The following is a 24,565-nucleotide window of genomic DNA, read 5'->3' as shown; positions in this document are numbered from 1 at the left end:
TATCCCCCCAATGACGGTTGGCTTTGGGGGTGGGGTGGTTGCCAAGTCTCCTTTTAAAAATACTGACATTTTTGTACGTCTTTACCAATGCTGGCAATCCGTAACTTTTTTGATTTAGTGGCTAATTCGTATGAAATTGTACGATCTCATTGGTACAATTTAGTATGATTTGCTCATCCCCCAATGATGGTAGTGTTTAGCGGTGTGGTTGGGTGCCATGCCTCCTTTTAAAAATCATACATTTTCATATGTCTTTACCAACGCTATCTCACAACAATTCATAACTGTTTGATATAGTGGCTAATTTGTGTGAAATCGTACAATCTTAATGATTTGCTTATCCCCCAATGGCGGTTGTGTTTGGGGGTGGGGTTGAGTGCCAGGCCTCCTTTTAAAAACCATACATTTTTGTACGTCTTTACCAACGATATCTCACAGCAATTCGTAACTTTTTTAATTTAGTGGCTAATTCGTATGAAATCGTACAATCTTATTGGTACAAATTTGTATGATTTGCTTATCCCCATTGACAGTTGGGTTTGGGGGTGGGGTTGGGTGCCATGCCTCCTTTTAAAAATCATACATTTTCATACGTCTTTATCAACGCTATCTCACAACAATTCATAACTGTTTGATATAGTGGCTAATTTGTATGAAATCGTACAATCTTAATGATTTGCTTATCCCCCAATGGCGTTTGTGTTTGGGGGTGGGGTTGGCTGCCATGACTAATTTTAAAACCATACATTTTCTAATGTCTTTACCAACGATATCTCACAGCAATTTGTAATGCTTTGATTTAGTGGTATGATTTGCTCATCCCCCAATGGCGGTTGTGTTTAAGGGTTGGGGTTGGGTGACATGCCTCCTTTTGTAAATCACACATTTTCGTACGTCTTTACCAATGCTATCTCACAGCAATTAGAAACATTTTGATTTAGTGGCTAATTCATATTAAATCGTACGATCTCAATGGTACAATTTAGGATGATTTGCTCATGCCAAAATGATAGTTGTGTCTAGGGGTCAGGTTGGGTACCATGCCTCCTTTTAAAAAAATAAACATTTTCATACATCTTTACCAATGCTATCTCACGGCAATTCGTAACTTTTTTAATTTAGTGGCTAATTTGTATGAAATTGTACCATCTTATTGGTCTGATTTGCTCATCCCCCAATGACGGTTGTGTTTGGGGGTGGGGTTGGGTGACACGCCTCCTTTTAAAAATTATAAATTTTCATGCATCTTTACCACATCAATTTGAAACTTTTTGATTTAGTGGCAAATTTGTATGAAATCGTATGATCTCGTTGTTCAGCTTTTGCTCAATGAGTTCAAAATATTTGTTTACATTTTTTCGTATTCGGAAATGAAAATCAGGTTGATGTCAGAACCCAATGTCAGGTCGACGTCAATGTCCAAAATCAGACAAACATCCCATTTTGGTTACTTTTCAACGCCACCTAAAAACAAAAAAAAAAAAATCAACATCAAATAATGTTGCGTCTCTTCACTCCCATTCATGAATTCTCTCGCAGTGCATCATGGGATAGCGTAGGGTCCTTCGGATGCACACTTCATCTTGCCAGAAGTACAGTAGTAGGTACATTTCGCATACTGTTTTTCGAATTCTATGAAGTTAAACATACTACTCAGCTCGCATACTGTTTTTAGTATACTATATAGTATGGAAGTATGCAATTTCGGACGCAGCCCATAACCTAAATAGCCAGGTCCGTAACGTTTTACGTTAGCAAGTGTGTTTGCAGTAGTATTTTTTAAATTTGTTTGCATTATGAGAACTTGCAGCATGTTTTCTTAACAAGTTTGCATTGTAAGAATTTGCAGCTCGTTTTCTTAATTTGTTTGCATTGAGAGAATTTGCAGCACGTTTTAAAAATTTTTGATTGCATTGTGAGAATTTGCAGCACGTTTTCTTAATTTGTTTGCGTTATGAGAATTTGCAGCACTTTTTTAAAATTTTGATTGCATTGTGAGAATTTGCAGCACTTTAAAAAAAAAATTTGATTGAATTGTGAGAATTTGCCACACTTTTTAAAATTTTTTGATTGCATTGAGTTAATTTGCAGCACATTTTCTTATTTTGTTTGCGTTATGAGAATTTGCAGCACTTTTTTAAAATTTTGATTGCATTGTGAGAATTTGCGGCACGTTTTCTTAATTTGTTTACGTTATGAGAATTTGCAGCACTTTTAAAACAATTTTTTATTGCATTGTGAGAATTTGCAGCACGTTTTCTTAATTTGTTTGCGTTATGAGAATTTGCCACACTTTTTTAAAATTTTGTTTGCATTGTGAGAATTTGCAGCACGTTTTCTTAATTTGTTTGCGTTATGAGAATTTGCAGCACTTTTAAAAATTTTTTTTATTGCATTGTGAGAATTTGCAGCACGTTTTCTTAATTTGTTTGCGTTATGAGAATTTGCCACACTTTTTTTAAAATTTTGATTGCATTGTGAGAATTTGCAGCACGTTTTCTTAATTTGTTTGCGTTATGAGAATTTGCAGCACTTTAAAAAATTTTTTGATTGCATTATGAGAATTTGCAGCATGTTTTCTTAATTTGTTTGCGTTATGAGAATTTGCCGCCCTTTTTATTTTTATTTTGTTTGCATTGTGAGAATTTGCAGCACGTTTTCTTAATTTGTTTGCGTTATGAGAATTTGCCACACTTTTTTTAAAATTTTGATTGCATTGTGAGAATTTGCAGCACGTTTTCTTAATTTGTTTGTGTTATGAGAATTTGCAGCACTTTTTTTTATTTTGTTTGCATTGTGAGAATTTGCAGCACGTTTTCTTAATTTGTTTGTGTTATGAGAATTTGCAGCACTTTTTTTTATTTTGATTGCATTATGAGAATTTGCAGCATGTTTTCTTAATTTGTTTGCGTTATGAGAATTTGCCGCCCTTTTTATTTTTATTTTGTTTGCATTGTGAGAATTTGCAGCACGTTTTCTTAATTTGTTTGCGTTATGAGAGTTTGCAGCACTTTTTTTTTACATTTTGATTGCATTGTGAGAATTTGCAGCACTTTTAAAAAATTTTTTGATTGCATTGAGATAATTTGCAGCACGTTTTCTTATCTTGTTTGCGTTATGAGAATTTGTAGCAGTTTATAAAAAAAAATTGATTGCATTGTGAGAATTTTTAGCACGTTTTTAAAAATTTAATTTGCATTGTGAGAATTTGCAGCACGTTTTCTTAATTTGTTTGCGTTATGAGAATTTTCAGCACATTTTTTATTTTTTATTTTGTTTGCCTTGTGAAGATTTGCAACAGATATGCTATCAAACCGATATTGCTATTGGTGCATTTTTTAATATTGCATGTGTTTTCTTAAATTGCAGCACAATAAACTCTCTCGGCCAAAGTATAATACACTTCTCAAAACACTTGATTGTTTGCACGCTCTCTTGAATTAGTTGCTCAAATGCACAATGCATTCTATTGATCTTACTTCAAAGAGTTTAAACAGTCTGACCTCAACACAAAGCTAACGTCAGAGGTCAAGCTAGCTCTTTGATTAGATAAACTACTCTCTTTTGTGTTTGCCGAACACATCCTAAGTGATGTTTAACTCCAGTTTCACGCTTCTTTCTTTCAAAAGCCTATATGACCTCTAATATTTTGCACGGTGTGATCCTAAATGCAGCCTTTGACACAGTTTCCAGGTTTTTTTTAAGGGATGCTATAGATCAGTCACAGACTGTGGGAGGCAGGGTGGGCGAAAGTGAGGGAGGGGGAGAGGGGGGATACTTGAGCAAAACAACAGATCGCTGCCCCTCATCCCTTTGTGTCGACGGTAACAATCCCTTTGAATGAGCTCCCGCGCACCACGCTAATCCTGCAAACAAATCTCAAATCTATAATGTGCTCTACTATTTTCCCACTCTTTTTGAGACCTTTCCACTTCTTTTATCTTTGCCTTGATGATAGAGCGTAATATTTTACTAGATGTTTTTTAGGTTAACTAGGCAAGTTAGGGTAATCAGGCAAGTCAACGATGGTTTGTTCTGTAGACAGTCGAAAAACAAAATAAGCTTAAGAGGACTCATAATATTAAACCTCCTTAAACTCCTTAAAAACTGCTTTAATTCTAGCCGAAATAAAATAAATAAGACTTTCTCTAGAAGAAAAAATATTATAGGAAATACTGTGAAAACTTCCTTGCTGTCTTTAACATCGTTTGGAAAATATATGGTAAAGACTTTGACTTCAGCTCTATCTAAAGTTACTTCAAAGTGTGACTTTTAGGGCTTGGCTGTTGGCTTTTTACACTGTGTTGTTTACCGGTTGAGGACACTGGGAGTGGTGCTCGCAGTTGCAAAGCCAAGGGGCTGGTCTAATGATTCACACCCCGTACCCACCCCACCCACTAGTGCCATGACTGACATGTGTTTCCCCGGCCCCTTTTTTACTACAACCCATCAACAATAGCTGCGGAAGAGCTGTCCTTGGTACTGAGAGTGGCAAGAGTGTTATGCGCGGGGAAAAAAAAGAAGGAGGAGGCGGGTGGAGGCGTGTTCTTTGTGTCGTGAAGCCCGTGTTAATCTGCTGTGGCATCCACTCAGAGACGAGCCTTACATCCGAGAACCAGCGTTGCCGTGAGGTGCCCACACGCAAGTGCGTCCTTCCAAAACAACAACAACCAAAAGAAGAAGATCAATTCCTAAGAGTGCATGATTGATTCAAGATTTCAGGAGCTTTTCTTTTGTTTGTTTTTCTTTTTTGTGCAGGACTTGGATTGAAGTTTTGGAAGGAGGTTTTTCTCAGGTGATATTATTGTGCACGTTTAACATGCACAGATGAAGAAGAGAGCATCTATCGGGCTGGAGTTGCATGCTGAAGGTGCTGAAGGTTGTAGCGTCGACTCCTGATTTTATGCACAGGAATACAACTTTTGCGAACTGTAGCATCACTTTGCAATGGCCCGAGTCTTTCCGGGTGGCACTGCAGAAGGGATCTCTGGATATCAGTTGGGTTTTTGGTCCCAGGGTCTCTAAATGGATCTATCTGATTTGGTTGGCGCAGTAGCCTGCAGGGACGAAGTTCTTCTGTAAGTACAATTTTATCTGACCTCTTGCACATTTCATGCATGGTTCTAATGTGTTGTTTGATACGACAGTACAGTATACATGGGACTTTTACATTACTTTGAAGATCTGATGAATGTACTGTGAATTTTCTAGAACATTTCTTTGAAAAACAGGGTCATCTCTGCTTAGGGAATTACAGTAACTTAATAGAATCTACAGTCAGAATAGAGGAGTTTGAAAGGACAGACAAACCCAAAGGTGTGCCCTGCAAATAAAACAAATGGTTAAAATTGTATTAAATTAAATTAAAATAGAGCAAATATCCCTAAATATCTTCAAAACGCGTTTAAATGACCTAAATGAAAGCAAAACGTATTGCACAGAACTACTTATATCACTACAGAATACCTACTAACATCACTTTCTTAAAGGGACAGTTCACCCAAAACGGAACATTCAGTTATGGTTTGGTCTATTGAGGCTAAAAGAAGATGTTTTGAAGCATGCTGGAAACCTGTAACCATTGACATCCATAGTATTTGCTTTTCCTACTACGGATGTCAGTGGTTACAGGTTTCCAGCATGCTTCAAAACACTTCTTTAGCATTCAACATGTTTAAATGGGTCAGATTTTAATAATGAGTAGATTTTCAATTTTGGGTGAACTATCCCTTTAAGGAAGAAATGTGATATTAGCTGTAGTATTCTGTGCAATAATCAATTAAAAAAGTCATTTAAATGTGTTTTAAAGATATTTAAGGCTACTAATGTATTTGCAAGGCACACCTTTTGGGTGACCAGACCTGTAATTTATAGAACAACAGTAATAATAATACATTTTAGTGCCAATTTTGTGACTAAGGTCATGCAACGTTGAACAGGTTTCAAAAAAGCAACAGGACGAATACTTATGAATATGAAAGGGTATCTGCTGCAAGGTTGCAGGTCATCAGGAGATGCCATGATGCAGAGGATGCTGGACAACAGCGCTGGGTCTCTAAGCTGGCAGTGCATTACCCATCTGGCTCCTTTAAACCCCCCAACCCCCTCCTCACTCACACACACTGCCCCTCACACGTAAACAAGCATGCCTAGATTCTTGGAGCACTCTGAAAATACTGACCTACATAAGAGAGAGTGCTGCCTCTTCCTTCTCCAACACTCCTGCAGATGCACACACTGCGAAACATCACACACCCACACACTACTGCATCACGAAGATTTTACGCGCACATTTGCATGTTTCATAGACGTCATGATTTATATAGGCTACTGTACAAAATGTATAATAACATAACCCTCTTGACAAATAATTGAATTCCGCTTGATTGCTAAGCCGTTTTTTCGAGTGGGGATCAAAATGGTCCCCATAAGGTCAAAAATGTCCAGTGTTATGCTGCCTGTGGAGATTTGGTCCCCTTAATGTAGGGATTACCAGGTACACATCTACGCATGTTTATGCAGCTGGCTCTTTAAACAGGCTTTATTCTTTTAGGCCAAACCTAAACCTAGCCCTCACAGAAACATTAGGGTAAGCATTATTTTGAATGTGCATGCTGGTCCCCACAATGTCTAAATGATTTTATAGTCCTTGTGAGCACATTGCTTGCACACACACGCTTGCACACTGAAAATTAATATTGTTATCCAGTTCTCGGTGAATATAGATCATTTATTTTGGTGCATTTAAACAAAACAGATTTATTAAATAGATATATTTATTAAAATAACATTTTAGTCACCAGACATATTTAAAAATGCAAAGATAATACAATTAAATTCAAGCAAAAACTGCAAAAATAAACTACAACCTACAAAATTTCAACAAATTTTTTACTTCTCTTGAGTTTTCCGGTTTTTAAAATTTGTATTTAATATTTATCTATAATATATAAATATTGTTGTTCTAGTTTTTGAACCGTTATCCTGAGTTATTTTGTTAGATTAGCTCCAGATTTGGCTTTAGTACTGATAATCTACAACCTACAAAATTTCAACAAAATTTTTCAATTTTACTTGCTTCTCTTGATTTTTCGTCTTTTTAAAATTTGCATTTAATATTTTTCTGTAGCATAAATTTTGGTGTTCTAGTCTTTGAACCATTCTCTTGAGTTATTTTGTTAAATAATCTAATTTATATGCACAAATATAATAGTGTTTAGCTTCCTATTAAAAATATGAATTTAAAACATAGATTTGTGAGGTACATATATATGTAGTTTATGAGGACTCTCCATATGCATACTTTATTTTATACTGTAAAAATGCTTATTATATTCTTACCCTTGAATCCAATCCTTACAGTAAACATGCGGCAGATTTTGAATGTCAAATGTTAAATATAATTTTTAATCATGTTGAATTACAAGGACACAATACATGTCCTTATAAAGCTCATCACCTAACACTTTACAGTAACATTACATGAATAATAATGCATTAATATGTAAACTAAACATTACTTTATTATGAATTAATGATGAGTTAAGGCAGAGTGTTCAAACTAGGGCACGTGAGCCAAAGTTGGCCCATTCTAACCTTTGATTTAGCCTACCATTCCAGTTGGGAAAGAGGGAGATTTGGTCCCCTTAATGTAGAGATTACCCGGTACAAATATACGCATGTTTATGCAGCTGGCTCTTTAAACAGGCTTTATTCTTTTAGGCCAAACCTAAACCTAGCCCTCACAGAAACATTAGGGTAAGCATTATTTTGAATGTGCATGCTGGTCCCCACAATGTCTAAATGATTTTATAGTCCTTGTGAGCACATTGCTTGCACACACACGCTTGCACACTGAAAATTAATATTGTTATCCAGTTCCCAGTGAATATAGATCATATATTTTGGTGCATTTAAACAAAACAGATTTATTAAATAGATATATTTATCAAAATAACATTTTAGTCACTAGACATATTTAAAAATGCAAAGATAATACAATTAAATTCAAGCAAAAACTGCTAAAATAAACTACAACCTACAAAATTTCAACTAATTTTTTGCTTCTCTGGATTTTTGCTCTTTTTAAAATTTGCATTTCATATTTTTCTGTAACATAAATTTTGGTGTACTAATTTTTGAACCATTATTGTGAGTTATTTTGTTAAATAATCTAATGTATATGCACAAATATAATAGTGTTTAGCTTCCTATTAAAAATATGAATTTAAAACATAGATTTGTGAGGTACTTATATATGTAGTTCATGAGGACTCTCCATATGCATACTTTATTTTATACTGTAAAAATGCTTATTATATTCTTACCCTTAAATCCAATCCTTACAGTAAACATGCGGCAGATTTTGAATGTCAAATGTTAAATATAATGTTTAACCATTTTGAATTACAAGGACACAATACATGTCCTTATAAAGCTCATCACCTAACATTTTACAGTAACATTACATGAATAATGATGTATTATTATGTAAACTAAACATTACTTTATTATGAATTAATGATGAGATAAGGCAGAGATGTTCAAACTAGGCATGGGCCATTATAGGATTCTGACAGTATCATAACCTTGGATATAAATATCACGGTTTAACGGTATCACAATATTGAGATTACTGCTTTAAAAATTGTATTCTTTTTAAATGTTTGGGTAAAAAACTAAACTTTTTCCCCTTTATACACAATATATTTTAATTTGGGAAACATTTAAAATATTTTGGAGCAGTAAACATGTCAGGCTAAATAATTAAAATACATTTTTGACTTCTGCTGTCTTCATTTGTTTCACAATTTTACCATTTAAAATGGCATCTTTGGATGACTTTTCTGCTGGAGATACTGCTGTCCTAAAAAAACAAACAAAAAAATGGTAATAAAAAATCTTACTCATACCTTAGGAACGGTATTGCAGAAAATTTTGACGGTTTTAAAACCTTGACTTTCCCAAACCGCGGTATACCTTGAAGGTAGAACGAAGAGAGAATGATGAGTTGGTGGATGGGGCGAATATCTTTGACAAATACCGTCATTTCAAATCTAATGTAACCATTTGTTTTTTGTTTAGTATTTTCTTTAGTTTTGGAAGTTTTAAAAAAAAAATGTAAACTCACTCGACAGATATCAGGCAATGCACAAGACATCAGCGAGCAAATCAAGGCAAAGGCGGGTGCAGCTTAGTGTATTCAGCATTGAACTCCACTGTATTAAATTGGATTGTGTATGTTGTTGCTGTGATAACCTCATTAAACATTATTATTTTTAAATATAATGCATTCGTTAATGTTTAAAGCAGTGTTTTATAGTTATTTTTAAATATTAAGAAATAAATTAGGTGATTACCCATGGAAACTTTAATGTACCTTCGGCCCAAAGCCCTCAGTCAAGTTTGGATTTTGGCCGTTCATAAGAAAATGTTTGGGCAGCCCTGAGTTAAGGCATGCGCTAATCAGGAATTAACGTTAACAACATGAGTCACATGAGTGAATAACGGCTATCCTAATTGCTTGTTAGCACTTGTTGTTAATTAATGTATTAAATAACATTTAAGTTCAAGCTAAATGTAACCAACATGACATGTTAATGTACAATTACGCCATGACTTTACTTGGAGGGGCACATCATCATTAACTCATCCTTAACCACTAATGAACTCTGCGTTTAAACAGTTGATGTTGCCAGAACACTTTTCAATTGTTGTTCAGTGTAAACAAACTAGACGGACGTGCATTAAGAGTTTATAAGTAGTTAAGAATAGATTAAAGGTGATGTGCCCCTCCAAGTAAAGTCATGATATAATTGTACATGAGTTCATAATGGTTAAATTAAGCATAAACTAATGTGCTAATCAAGACATTAATTAACAAACAACCATGTCCTAATGAGTAATTTAGGTTGCCGTTATTCACACATTAACTCATCATTCACTCATTCATTTTATTTTCAGCTTAATCCCTATGTTTAGCTTACATATGAATACATCATTACTCATGTACTGTTATTGTAAAGTGTTGCCCCCCCTCAACAGTGTACACCAAGACCATACACATGCCATTATACAATTGAGTCAGCGTAATCATATAAACAAGTAAACACACACACATTTGCACAAACATGGTTATTAAGGGTTGCTCAGAGCTCAGTGTCCTGCTACTGTATGCTTCATAATGCAGAATGAGACATGCACTTGCCTGTTTTCATGAGAACTAGGCTGTAAACAATACTACCACAGCTTACTCAAACTAGTAAACAATATGCGCTCCTAAAGCTTAGAGCTCAGCTCCTTCTCTCTATGCGTTTGTTGATGGTGGGAGAATCTCATTGACCCAGAATCCATGCGTATTTACACAATAACTCAATAAAATAGCACCGCTGTGCGAATATAGCAATTCTCGTCATATGATTATTATTACCACCATGCCATAACTGCTTGAAGGGATAGTTTACCCAAAAATAAAAATCATTTATTCCCCTTCATGTGGTTGTAAACCTTCATGGGTTTTTTTATATTAACAAAAAAGAAGATATTTTGAAGAATGTTGGTTGCTTACACCCAGTGACTTCTATAGTGGAAAAAAATTATAATATGGAAGTCTTCCCAGTACTGGGTTACAGCTGGAAGGGCATTCGCTTTGTAAAACATATGCCGGAATAGCTGGCGGTTCATTCCACCGTGGGGGCCCCTGATAAATAAGGGACTAAGCCGAAGGAAAACGAATGAATATGGAAGTCAGTGGGTGCCAGCTAAGATCAAGCAGTTGATGACAAGACAAGTAGATGACAAAAGTAACTACCCCGTTAACATGAGATATAATCTACAATTCTGCATGGGGCAGCACGGTGGATCAGCGGTTAGCACTGTCGCCTCACAGCAAGAAGGTTGCTGGTTTGAGTCCAAGCTGGACCAGTTGGCCTTTCTGTGTTTAGTTCAGCATGTTCTGCCCGTGTTGGTGTAGGTTTCCTCCGGGTGCTCTGGTTTACCCCACAAGTCCAAACACATGCGCTATAGGGAAATTTTGGGCGTAGTGTATGAGAGTGTGTGTGAATGTGAAGGTGTATGGATGTTTACCAGTACTGGGTTGCAGCTGGAAGGGCATCCGCTGCGTAAAACATATACTGGAATAGTTGGCTGTTCATTCCTCTGTGGCGACCCTTGAAATAGAGACAAAATCGGAGGAGAATGAATGAATAAGTTGGTGGTTCATCCTGCTGTGGCGACCCCTGAAATAGAGACTAAACCGAAGGAAATTGAATGAATGAGTTGGTGGTTCATTCCGCTGTGGTCACCCCTGAAATAAAAACTAAACCGAAGGAAAATGAATTAATGAATGAGTTGTCGGTTCATTCCGCTGTGACGACCCCTAAAATAGAGACTAAAACGAAGGAAAATGAATGAATTTATGAATGAGCTAGTGGTTCATGCCGCTGTGGCGACCCCTGAAATAGAGACTAAACCAAAGGAAAATGAATGAATGAGTTGGTGGTTCATTCCACTGTGGCAACCCATGAAATGGGAGACTAAACCAAAGAAAAATGACTGAATGAATAAGTTGGCAGTTCATTCCGCTGTGGCGACCTCTGAAATAGAGACTAAACTGAAGGAAAATGAATGAATGAGTTGGCGGTTTATTCTGCTGTGACGACCCCATGAAATAAAGTCTAAAATGAAGGCAAATGAATGAATAAATAAATTGGCGGTTCATATCGCTGTGGCAACCCCTGAAATAGACGCTAAACGGAATGAAAATGAATGAATAAATGAGTTGGTGGTTCATTCCGCTGTGGCCACCCCTGAAATAGAGACAAAATCGAAGGAGAATGAATGAATAAGTTGGTGGTTCATTCCGCTGTGGCGACCTCTGAAATTGAGACTAAACTGAAGAAAAGTTAATGAATGAATGAGTCGGCAGTTCATTCCGCTCTGGTGACCCCTGAAATTGAGACTAAACTAAAAGAAAATTAATGAATGAATAAGTTGGTGGTTCATTCCGCTGTGGCGACCTCTGAAATTGAGACTAAACTGAAGAAAAGTTAATGAATGAATGAGTTGGCGGTTCATTCCGCTCTGGTGACCCCTGAAATTGAGACTAAGCTAAAAGAAAATGAATGAATGAATGAGTTGGTGGTTCATTCCACTGTGGCGTCCCCTGAAATAGAGATTAAACCAAAGAAAAATGAATGAATGAATGAGTTGGCAGTTCATTCCGCTGTGGCGACCCCTGAAATAGACACTAAACCGAAAGAAAAATGAATGAATGAATGAGTTGGTGGTTCATTCCACCGTGGCAACCCCGGAAATGGGAGACTAAACCAAAGGAAAATGAATGAATGAGCTGGCGGTTCATTCCGCTGTGGTGACCCCTGAAATTGAGACTAACCTGAAGGAAAATGAATGAATGAATGATTTGGAGGTTCATTCCACCGTGGCGACCCCTGAAATAGAGACTAAGCAGTAGGAAAATGATTGAATCCACAATTCAAACGATCACAGTAGTAACTTTAATGCAATTGTTTTTTCTCATTGCAGAATGCCCTGCTGGAATGCCTGTGAGCAATGATTAGCTCTAAAGAGGAGGATTCGCTAATGTTTATGCAGTATGTGGAAGACTGTGGACTAAGAGCATATAACAGATTGGTCACGCATAACATCGACCAAGTGTGGAATGAGAAAAGCAAGATTAACTTTCAGGAGAAAAACGACAAGAAGCGAAAGCAGGAAGAAGCCATTAAAAGGTAAGCGGTTTGACAAATGTAAACAAGGACACAAAATAAAGACACACTTTAAAGGGATAGTTCACCCAAAAATGAAAGCTACCTCATCATTTATTCATTTAATTAGTCCCTTTATTCATCAGGGGTCACCACAGCAGAATGAACCACCAATTTATCCAACATATGGGTTGCCCTTCCAATACTGGGAAGCACCCATGCACTCTTAATCACACACATACGCTATGGCCAATTTAGTTTATTCAATTCACCTGTACCGCATGTCTTTGGACTGTCGGGGAAACCGGAGCAACCTGGAGGAAACCCATGCAAACACGGGGAGAACATGCCAACTGGCCGGGACTCGAACCAGCGAACTTCTGACTGTGAAGCGACAGTGCTACAGAATTTTTATTTTTGGCGTGAACTATCCCTTTAAATACCCTCACTCTTCTCACAAACAACAACACAAGGAAACAAACCATAACGTGATTCCCCGTGGTGCTGCCTTACACTTAGTCCTTCTGGCGATGGCATAATGCCGTCCATGTGTTGAATGACAGAAAAGTCTGTGTCCCAATCTACATGTGGAAGCTGATTAATTTTTCAGTTTTGACATAATTGGGGCTTGAACCTGCACAGCAATGTCTTTTGTCTTTGGGAGCAGCTCAGAAAGTTAAACAGGCGCCCACAAAATGGATAACGCCGCACTGTACATTACTGATCCAGTATCAGTTTCACGCTACTTATTAAATAAAGTCATCTTAATGTCATTTCAGGCATGCGAAAGTAATTGCAGGCATTAAGTAGCCATTTTGACACTTCAGATTAGTGGCCTTGCTAACATTAACATAGCTGTAATCGTGTCAGTGGGCAATTTGCAGTTGAGTGGCGCTCCAGACCCGGTGGCATGGATTGCATTGATTGCATTTGACACCGACTTCTCAGCGCAGTAAAAGCTAAATGCTCTTAGAGACCTCGTTTGGGCATTCGGCTCCAGCGTCAACTACCTAAAAAGCATTTATTTCAGCTCTGACATGACGTAAGGTTGTGCTTCCAAGAAATGGTGTATCGTAATACACTCCTGCATAGGATTTTTTGAAGCACTATACCTACTTGGCAAAATGTCTCTGGGAAGCTCTGGCCCACACAATCAGCTTTTGCTTGGCCCACATGCACATACACAGTGAATTACGGTACATGATTGGACCAATCTGGCTTTCGTTAAAAGGCCAAACATGGACCATATTTGGGCCAAGTCTCAGCCAAGTTTATAACTCATATAACTGGGCCTGAACTGGGTCAGATATGTTGGTGTGTCACGACTGCAATGAATTTGATAAACCAATGAACATTTACATTACATTTAGTCATTTAGCAGACGCTTTTATCCAAAGCGACTTGCAAATGAGGACAAGGAAGCAACTTACACAACTATAAGAGCAACAATGAATAAGTGCTATAGGCAAGTTTCAGGTCTGTAAAGTCTAAGAAGGAAAGCATTAGTAAATTTTTATTTATTTATTTTGAGTACAGTTAGTGGTATATCCAGAGAGGCAATTGCAGATTAGGAAGGGAAGTGGAGACTAAATAGTTGAGTTTTTAGTCGTTTCTTGAAAACAGCGAGTGACTCTGCCGTTCTGATGCAGTTAGGGAGTTCATTCCACCAACTGGGCAGATTGAACGCGAGCATTCAGGAAAGGGATTTCTTCCCTCTTTGGGATGGAACCACGAGGCGACCGTCATTCACAGAACGCAAGTTTCTGGAGGGCACATAGATCTGCAGAAGTGAGAGCAGATAAGAAGGAGCAAGGCCAGAAGTCGCTTTGTAGGCAAACATCAGAGCTTTGAATTTGATGCGAGCAGCAACTGGCAGCCAGTGCCAACGGATGAGCAGCGGAGTGACATGTGCTCTTTTAGGTTCATTAAAAACCATTTCTCGTGCTGCTGCGTTCTAGAGCAGCTGAAGAGGCTTGATAGAGTTAGCTGGAAGCCCGGCTAGTAGAGAGTTGCAGTAATCCAGTTTGGAGAGAACAAGAGCTTGAACAAGGAGTTGAGCTGCATGTTCAGATAAGAAGGGTCGGATCTTTCTGATGTTATAGAGTGCGAATCTGCACGATCGAGCAGTTCTAGAAATGTGGTCAGAGAAGTTTAGTTGGTCATCAATCGTTACTTCAAGGCTTTTTTACCATTTTGGATGCAGTAATGGTTGCCTCATCCATCTGGATTGAAAAGTTATGGTGTAGAGTCGGGTTGGCAGAAACTACAAGCATTTCCGTTTTTGCGAGGTTCAGCTGAAGATGATGATCTTTCATCCACTGTGAAATGTCCAATTAATTTCATCCAATTTTTTTTTGTCTTGTTTCTAGTCCAAATATCTAAAAAATCCTAAATCAAGAAGAATTTTCTAGACAAGCAAAACTTATAGTCTTGTTTTGAGAAATAATATGCCAATATTAAGTGAGTTTTTCCTTAAAACAAGCAGAATAATCTGCAAATGAGGTAAGCAAATTAATCTTACGTCAAAAGAAAAAAAACAAGATTATTGATCTTGTTTTCAATAGCAGACATTTTAGATAAGTAGATGAGACAAGCCACCTACAGTATGGTTATGTTAAAATACTTAAATTATTTGTGACTGAGCTTGAAACGTACGCAGATCTTAGGCGTCCCATATTACCCAGCGTCCCAGATTACCATTATAAACTTTTTTTTTTAGGTCATCTCAGCATCTCTTGACAAAATCTTCATTTGGCTAACTCTCGCTGTTGATGTCTTGTCCCAGTCAAAAAACTCCTATATGAGATGCACATGATTTCCCAACAGTACTATGTCCTAAAACCGAAAGAGTTTGATTGAAGCGAGTCTTCGGCGAGGCTCTGATTTACAGAAGACACTTTGCTGTTGAGGAACTTTCACAACAAGTCAGCTGCAAAGGTAATAGAAAAGGTGTTGGTCTGCTTATCAGCTGTTGCTGATATAAAATATTCATACCCAGTGGCTGCAGGATAAGGCCTAGAAAAAAAAAGAATAGCTGGATTTTTTATGAGGCATATAAGTGGGTCAATGAGACGACCCATTTTTGCAGGAACTGATGGGAAGAGAGAGAGAGGGAGAGAGAGAAATCTGTTACAAAGAGATTAAGTGTGAAGAGTGTGCTAGCAGGAGATGTGTTCTGCCTGGTGACAGCTGGAGCAGCCACCAACCAATCGGATTGCTGCATTGCACTGAGTGAGGCGGGTTTTTAATTTTGAGCCATTCAGTGTCGGAGCTTCTGCTGTATCTGGGAGTGCACAGAAACTTTGCTAATGCAAAATTCCACATGCTAATGAGACAACTATGCTGTGAACACTGAAGAACATAAACAGAAAATATAAATCATGTAACTAAAATGATCTTATGCAGGAGGGCAAAAATATTGATTTTGCAATGTAAAATTAATATTTTGGCAAGATTTTCTTCTGTGAATTAAAAAGGTTGGAAGAATGAGGTCCAGCAGCTACAATGCACCAACTTTAAAAGGATATTTCACCCATAAATGAAAATTACCTCATCTTTTACTCTCCCTCATGTAGTTTTAAACCTTTATGAGTCAGATATTTTGAAAAACAAATGCTAGTTGATGGTACCTGTTGTGAACTGATATTCTGAGGAATTAACACACGTCCATCTGTACTTTAATTAAATTCAAATAAAAAAAATAAAATTTAAATAAATTTAAATTTGAAAATTAAAATTAAATTAAATTTAAATTGTCCTGTACTTTTTTTTGTGAACATGCTATAACATACAACTTCGTGGTATGTTCCTCCTGCATAACTAATGAGGAGTGCATTCTTGAAGGAACCAACACATTAAAGTGCAACACTTTATAAACACATAAATCTCTTTATATTTATAAGACAGATCATCCATCACAATGATCTACAGCAATGGTTCTCAAAGTGGGGGTCGGGACACCCCGAGGGGTCGCGGGACAATGAAGGGGGGTCGCCTGTTGATTTCCAAAAATTGATTTATTTTTATTAAACCATAAGTATTACCATATTTTATCCATAACCTACTGAAGAGAAAAAAATTGTCGTTTATTATCATATATAGTTACTATAGTAGCTTATAGTTACTACTTCTATTGGATTGCAACCCCTAGGGTAATTACATTGTATTAAAGACAGCAATAGCGTCAGATGCAGCAGATTTCATAACACCCGGTTAAACTTTGTGGCCCATTTACAGCTCTCATACATTAAAAAAATTAAAAGAAGAATAGACTTGGGTCCATTGGTGTGTGTGCGCCATTGCATGCAAGGTTTCTGTATTTATAACCACCTCAGAGTATATTGGGGGTCACGAGTCACTGGCATTGTCATTTTGGGGGTCGTGGCCTGAAAAGTTTGGGAACCACTAATCTACAGTACCTATTAATTTCCATAGTAGGAACAAAATTACAATAGAAATCAACCATCAACCACACTAAAAAATGGCCGTGATTTCAACGGTACAAAACTGTAAAAATGCTACAGTACAAATGCGTAACCTGGTTAACAGTATGTTTCCTTAATATATTCGGCATATAACCGTAAATTGACTTTCCCAGAATTCCCTGCATGGCACATAACTTTTTATGCATTTGGTTGACATTATTATGGATCTTTTTAGTTGTTTCCCCATCAGTTATGTACATTAGAGATTTATAATACATCTAATGTTGATAAACAATCTTTATTTCATGACTTTAATTTTATGCGTGTTACCACACTGGGGTTTAGTAGCTGTGTGAATGACACCGAGTACCTTCTACATGCTGATACTTTTATCTGCTTGTGGGAAAAGTTGATTGTGATGAGCATTGGCTCATTATGTAACTGCCTCATCACCACTTGCATGTGGGTGTGCTAAAGTGTCTAACTGTTTAACAAAAGATGTTTAAATGTTGATCATTCAAAATACAAACATTTTACCTCGATGAATTACTAAAATATGGTAATTTACCGTAAAAATTATAAATTACTTTTACGGTTTGTACCGTGTTTTTAACGGTAAGGTACTGGCAACCACAGCTGCCGTTTTTTTTACCGTAAATATTACGGAATTATTTTTTACAGTGCAGCATTCTTCAAAATATCTTCTTTTGTGTTTAACAGAAGAAAGAAACTGAAATAGGTGTGTAACAAGTGAATGGGTGAGTAAATAATGAATTTTTGGTTGAAGTATCACTTCAGTCACAATGACTCTTTAACTGTCAAGGGCACTGTGATAAATAATACAGCGCCACACATACATACATACACCAAAACAAATTGTCAAGAAGATTATTGTCATTGTAGATTATCAAGAACTGCTTTCAGCTGGCTTTATTTACAACTGATGTCCATACAGAACTGCCAATATTTTGACTAACGGAAGTTTTAAAAACAGATTAATATGTTAATCAAATTGTCCTGCCTCAGACTCACGCTACTATGAGCCCATAGTGCGGCACATTGTTTTGAAAAGCACAGCAAAGTCTTAGTTTCTACACTTTTTTGACGAAATCTACCAAATTCTTAGTACATGTTAAAGGAACTTGTTTTAAACAGGTTTATTTTACTCTTCTAGAGTTAAACAGTTGAGTTTTACCATTTTTGAATCCAGCCACCCAACTCCAGTTACAGGGGGAGGACATTTAGCTTAGCTTAGCATTGGTCATTGAATCGCTTTAGACTATTATCCATTAGCATCTCTCAGAGATTGCTGCTGTACCATGGCTGCAGGAGGCACAATAATATTACACAGATTCTAATCGATGGTGCAACAGGGGCGTCACAGGGGGAATGTTTTCTGTCAATTCTAAGGGCCCACGCCGTTTTGGGGCCAGCGGCATGGCTATAATGCTGGACCTGGAGATCGGTTGAATGGGAAAAAAAAATGGTAAAAGTAAACTGTTCATCTCTAGTGGAGTTGTAAAGTGAGCCTATTTTGAGTCCATTCAGCCGATCTTCAGTTATGGGGAGCACTTTTAGCTTAGCTTAGCATTGGTCATTAAATCACTTTAGACCAGGGGTGTCCAAACTCGGTCCTGGAGGGCCACCCTACTTAAAAACCAGCTTAAACCAGCCTAGGCTGGTTGGCTGGTTTTAGCTGGTAGACCAGGCTGGTTTTAGAGGGGTTTTGGCCATTTCTGGGCTGGTTTAAAGCCATTTCCAGCCTGGTCTTATCTGGTCAGGCTGGGAGATGACCAGCTAAAATCAGCTTGACCAGCCTAGCCAGGCTGGGAGCCAAGCCAAAACCAGCTATGTCCAGCTTAAACCAGGCTGGTCAAGCTGGCTTAACTGGATTAAGCTGGTCATTTTCCAGCCTGACCAGCTAGGACCAGGCTGGAAATGGCTGTAAACCAGCCTGGAAATGGCCATAACCCCTCTAAAACCAGCCTGGTCAACCAGCTAAAACCAGCCAACCAGCCTAGGCTGGTTTAAGCTGGATTTTTGAGCAGGGCAGTGTCCTGCATATTTTGGTTCCACCTGAACCAGCTAATCAAGCTCTTTCTAAGTATACTAGAAAGCTCCAGGCAGGTGTGTTAAAGGAAGTTGGAGCTAAACTATTCAGGACACCGGCCCTCCAGGGCTGAGTTTGGACACCCCTGCTTTAGACTATTAGCCATTGGCATCTCAGTCTGAAATTGCTTCCATACCATGGCTGCAGCAGGCAAAATAATGTTACATTCTAACTAATGATACAAGTGTAAAGCTTGGTCCCGGGGACTATATCATTGCATCTGATGCAGCCATGGTACCACAGCAAAGTTTCTTGATCATTATGGCTGATTGAAAATATAGTTCCTAGCCATATCAGCCTGTAAAATAGCTAACTTTTTATTTTCCATCTAAAGTGTCAAGCTCTAAATGGGAATATTATCAATAGTCTTTGGTCATTTTTGAACATGATGCTAATGGTCTAATCTGATTCAATAATTTATGCTAAGCTAAGCTAAAAGCATTGGACCTGGAGATCAGTTGAATGAAAAAAAAAAGGTAAAACTCAAATGTTTATCTCCACTGGAGCCTATTTTTAAACCATTCAGCCAATCTCCAGGTATGGTGGAGCACTTTTAGCTTAACTTAGCTTAGCATACATTGTTGAATCGGCTTAGACTATTAGCCATTTGCATCTTGCTCAAAATGACTGCAGCAGGAACAATGATGTTACGCAGATTGTAACTGATTGTGCCAGTGGCGGATTTAGGCATGGGCAACATGGGCGATCACCCCGGGCAGCATCTTGCAAGAGGCGGCAGTACTGGATGGTGCAAGTGTAGGGCTTTGTTTTCGAGACTATTTTCAGGTGCTGGGCAATATCATTCCGTGTGCTGCAGCGATGGTATTGCTGAAAAGTTCCTTGATTATTACAACAAGAGTCTGCTTCCTAGCCATATTGGCTTTTTATTTTTAATAGTGCACAATGTGCAACTACAGAAGTTAAACCTTAAATAGGAATATTAAACTCGTTGGTCATTTTTGAATATGATGCTAATGGTCTAATCTGATTCGAAGATTTATGCTAGGCTAAGCTAAAAGTCTTGGAGATTGGCTGAATGGATTAAAAAATGTGGACAACTGTGGAGTTGTAAAGTGACCCTATTTTTTTTAGGTGGAGTGTCCTTAAATCTGAGATATAGGTAAAAATAGAGTAGAAATAAAAATTCCAAGCATCGTTTAAGGTCTTTGTTCAAAGCCGGACTGAATGCTGTGCTAAAAGGAGTAGTATGGTGTCAGTTACTTCTTTTAACAGTAGGAAACTTGTTTTGGCCGAGCAGAAGCAGGCACATGCGGTGCAGACAGCTGCTCCAACATCACCGTTCCTCTCCCTAACGAGAGCTTAATGTCTGATCCATCACGTGTTTGCTGGATGTGTATTTGGGAGCCTGTTGTGTGTGACTGAACTGGTTGCACAGAGCGGCAGCAGCAGATTTTGTGTTTGTTTTCATGGGTTCGCTGTTGCTAGGCAAAGTTAAGCCCCTGACCAATTAGCCCTTTTCTTGAGACGTCCGCTCTTCTGCAGCTGTGTGTTCAGGAAAGTTACACACTAACATGCACTTGGGTCATAAACGATCACACCTTGAAGTCTGCAAACAAACTCACTTGTGCCGTTGACTCAAACAAAAGGATGGCTTGTAGTTTCATTCTCATGCCTGAAAGATAGAGGGGGATAGAGAGAGAGACAGATGATGTCATATTTTTGTATTATTGTGTCATCATAGTCCCAGTGCATTAAAGGGATGGTTAGCCAAAAAATGAAAACATCCTCACCATTTACTTCAGTGGGTCTAAACGTTCAAGAATTTCTTTCTTCTACCCATCAGAGTTTGCAACCAGTGTAAATATTAATCCCTTACCCCAACCTCAGAACCATTTAATTACAGTGTTGGCAGGATAATCTGATGGCCCTACTGAAAAAAAACAGCTTAAACCAGCCTAGACTGGTTGGCTGGTTTTAGCTGGTAGACCTGGTTTAGAGGGGTTCTGGCCATTTCCAGGCTGGTCTTTGCTGGTCAGGCTGGGAGATAACCAGTTAAAACCAGCTTGACCAGCCTAGCCAGGCTGGGAGCCCAGCCAAAACCAGCTATGTCCAGCTTAAACCAGGCTGGTCAAGCTGGTTTTAGCTGGATGTAGCTGGTCATTTTCCAGCCTGACCAGCTAAGACCAGGTTGGAGATGACTGGAAACCAGCCTGCCCTACTCAAAAAAAACAGCTTAAACCAGCCTAGGCTGGTTGGCTGGTTTTAGCTGATAGACCAGGCTGGTTTTAGAGGGGTTTTAGCAATTTCCAGGCTGGTTTCCAGCCATTTCCAGCCTGGTCTTAGCTGGTTAGGCTGGACAATGCCTAGCTAAATCCAGCTAAAACCAGCTTGACCAGCCTGGTTTAAGCTGGACATAGCTGGTTTTGGCTGGGCTACCAGCCTGGCTAGGCTGGTCAAGCTGGTTTTTGCTGGTCATATCCCAGCCTGACCAGCTAAGACCAGGCTGGAAATGGCTGGAAACCAGCATGGAAATGGCCAAAACCCCTCTAAAACCAGCCAACCAGCCTAGGGTGGTTTAAGCTGGATTTTTTAGCAGGGTGGAAATGGCCAAAACCCCTCTAAAACCAGGCTGGTCAACCAGATAAAACCAGCCAACCAGCCTAGTCTGGTTTATGCTGCATTTTTCAGTAGGGGGGTAGAATAAAATGTCAGGATACTGGTGGTCAGCTCCAACTTCCTTCAACACGACTGCTTGAAAGTATACCAAAAAAGAGCTTGATTAGCTGGATCAGGTGTTTCTGATTGGGCTTGGAACTAAACTTTGCTGGACACTGGCCCTCCAGGACTGATTTTGGGTACTCTTGGTTTATAAGAAAGTGTCTGGTGCATAGGAAGAGGAAAGAGTGTGTTTCCTAAACCACATATCAGTTTAAAAATTGTTAAAAAATCGCATTGCCACTCATTAATGGATTCAGAAAGCATTCATTAATTAAATTTTCTCTTTCTCTTAGGGGGGAAGAAGTGGTCACTGAGGGCAAGCACCTGCGAATGGGCTCAATGAGCATGCCGGCCCCTGCGGAGCACATGTCCCCTCACCAGCACCAGCACCCCTGTAACCCGGGCTTCAGCGTCCGCTCCCAGTCCCTGCACTCGGTGGGAGGGTTGGAAGAGGAGGGAAGCCCCACATCCCGTAAGCAGCCCCCACCCAAACCCCGGCGGGACCCCAGCACAAAACTCAGCATCTCCTCTGAAGCGGTGGACATCAGTCCCACTTACTGTAAAGGCGATGAATCAGAGAGGTGTGATGGTAAGTGCCTCTTTAATCCAAACTTCACCTACACAGTTCCTGCTCCACTGATTCTGCAGTGTAGCTGTTGTTCAATCATTGGTTAAGATGACCCCTGGCTATTCTCTTATGTAAAAGCAAACACACCTGTGTCAACAATGCGGAGAGTAGGCTACCATCATTTTGAATAGTCAAATCACGTTGGCTTACAGCTTGTCTGAGTGCAAACAAGATTGTAATATGTTATGTTTTAAAGGCTATAGTTTGAGTTTCAATGCTAGAGGTTGCTGCAGGCTCACTTGTTTATTCTGCTAGGTAGTATATCTAAAATTCATTCTTAAAGGAACACAAATTACTCATTTTAAAAGTTAAACATAGTTAAACAGATTGGTTTTACTAGTTTTGAATCCATTCAGCCAATCGATCTCTGGGTCTGGCACTTTTAGCTTAGCTTAGCATAGATCATTAAATCAGATTAGACTATTAGCATCTCGCTCAAGAATAAACAAAGTGATACTTAGTTACTCCTACAGCCATTTATTAGTGGGGGTAAAATAAAGCTTTCTGAACCAATGAACCGCTCAACTCAATGGACCCTTCGCTGAGCCCCGCCCTCCTTAGTTATTGTTGCTACGCCTAACAAGCTTTCGTGCCTGGCATGGCTTTTTCAATGTTTGTGTGCCGGTTTCAGACATTGCCAGGGATATAATGTCATTTTTGGCAAACAGGTGAGATATCAGAGAAAGCCAGACAAAAAAAGACTGCAGTATGCATTACAGGGGTATATTCACCACATAATAGGCAACTGATTAGAGAATAAATCAACCAAAATTGAAGCTAGCTTAGCCTAGCCGCCTCATATGCTAACCATTCAACAGCTTAACTCATGCTCAGCAGGAGAGGTGACGTTTAAAAATAATCTAATAATAACAAATGAAACCGTGATTTCTCTATTTTCAGCCAAAAAGCTTGATAGATTATTGTTATGCAATGAAATATAGCCTTACTAACCGACGAGGAAACACGCATGACAGTGCTTTTACATAGTTCATTCATAGAAAGACAGCCAGAAAGGGGAAACTGATGGATTTGTGTCGGATATTAGCATCATTGACCCATAACAATGTACAGTAAGTTACCTATTACTGTCAGCCTGTTTGTGTGCTCTTTATTAATGACTAAAAAGCAGCTGCGGGTAAAGTATATTGATCGCAGCGGCTCAGTTTGTGATCATATCTCGGTTTTGTTATGTCAAATATTCGTAGCTTGAAATAGGTGGAAATATAAAGTTCAGTAAAGTTAGCGACAGATTCGCAGTTTCGTATTTTCCGGATCAATACCTCATGTCATTATGACCTATTCCCCTGTAATGGGGAGACTGACACGGAGGGATCCATTATGCAGTATTTATTAGTCACTTTCACTCAAACAATCAACATGCACCAAGGTGCGAACACACAACAACAATAGTAATAATGGTCTTAAGGCTGGCGGCTGACAGACACAGAGTGATTTACCAGGCATGGGTCAGAGGCAGGCGGCGTGATTCAGAGTCCGTGTATCAGGCTTGGGTCAAGGGCAGGCAGCGAGTATCAGAGTCCGTGTAACAGGCTTGGGTCGTGGGCAGGCAGAAGGCAGAGCAGAGTCAGAAACGGGCTGGAGTAATACACAGGAGATCAGGCAGGATATAACGCTCAGTAATGCTGGCCGGGGCTGAACAAGACTTCGCAAAGACTGAGTGTTTGAGTGCGGCTTATAAAGGGTATGTGGGTCATTAACGGGATTCAGTTCAGATGTGCTAGATCAGTGTAAGTGGATGATGTAATGCTTAGAAGTCCGGAGATGGTGGCCTCTCCTGGCCAGCGAGGGGAGTGACTGGGACCGAGTCGGTGACATCCCCATTAGTATGACTACGTTACTAACGTTATGGCGAAGGCTTAAACGGAGCATTACTCATAATATCAAGCGAAAAAAAGGAATAAGACAGACAGTTGTAAAACATAACCATCTTTGTGTTTTTGTAGAAAACACAGTTTAGATCTGTTTAGGGTAGGAGGTG

At 38.8% G+C, this 24,565-nt stretch overlaps 1 protein-coding gene across 3 annotated transcripts in view; it reads left to right on the top strand.

The window, feature by feature from the left end:
- nyap2b (neuronal tyrosine-phosphorylated phosphoinositide-3-kinase adaptor 2b) overlaps window positions 1-24,565 on the top strand; it is a 64,206-nt gene that overhangs the window by 14,627 nt on the left and 25,014 nt on the right. The window contains exons 2-4 of one of the 3 annotated variants that reach the window (XM_073922818.1): window positions 4,759-5,078; window positions 12,544-12,749; window positions 22,232-22,527. In XM_073922818.1, coding sequence (XP_073778919.1) covers window positions 12,571-12,749; window positions 22,232-22,527 — 475 coding nt within the window. In that variant the 5' untranslated portion in view covers window positions 4,759-5,078; window positions 12,544-12,570. Of the gene's footprint in view, window positions 1-4,587; window positions 5,079-12,543; window positions 12,750-22,231; window positions 22,528-24,565 lie in introns of those variants that run through there. The other 2 variants (XM_003197820.6, XM_009297225.4) reach the window with 2 other exon arrangements.

This window comes from Danio rerio, chromosome 2, assembly GCF_049306965.1.
Source record: "Danio rerio strain Tuebingen ecotype United States chromosome 2, GRCz12tu, whole genome shotgun sequence".
NCBI classification, from domain to species: Eukaryota; Metazoa; Chordata; class Actinopteri; order Cypriniformes; family Danionidae; genus Danio; species Danio rerio.
This window is presented reverse-complemented; position numbering and strand designations above follow the sequence as displayed.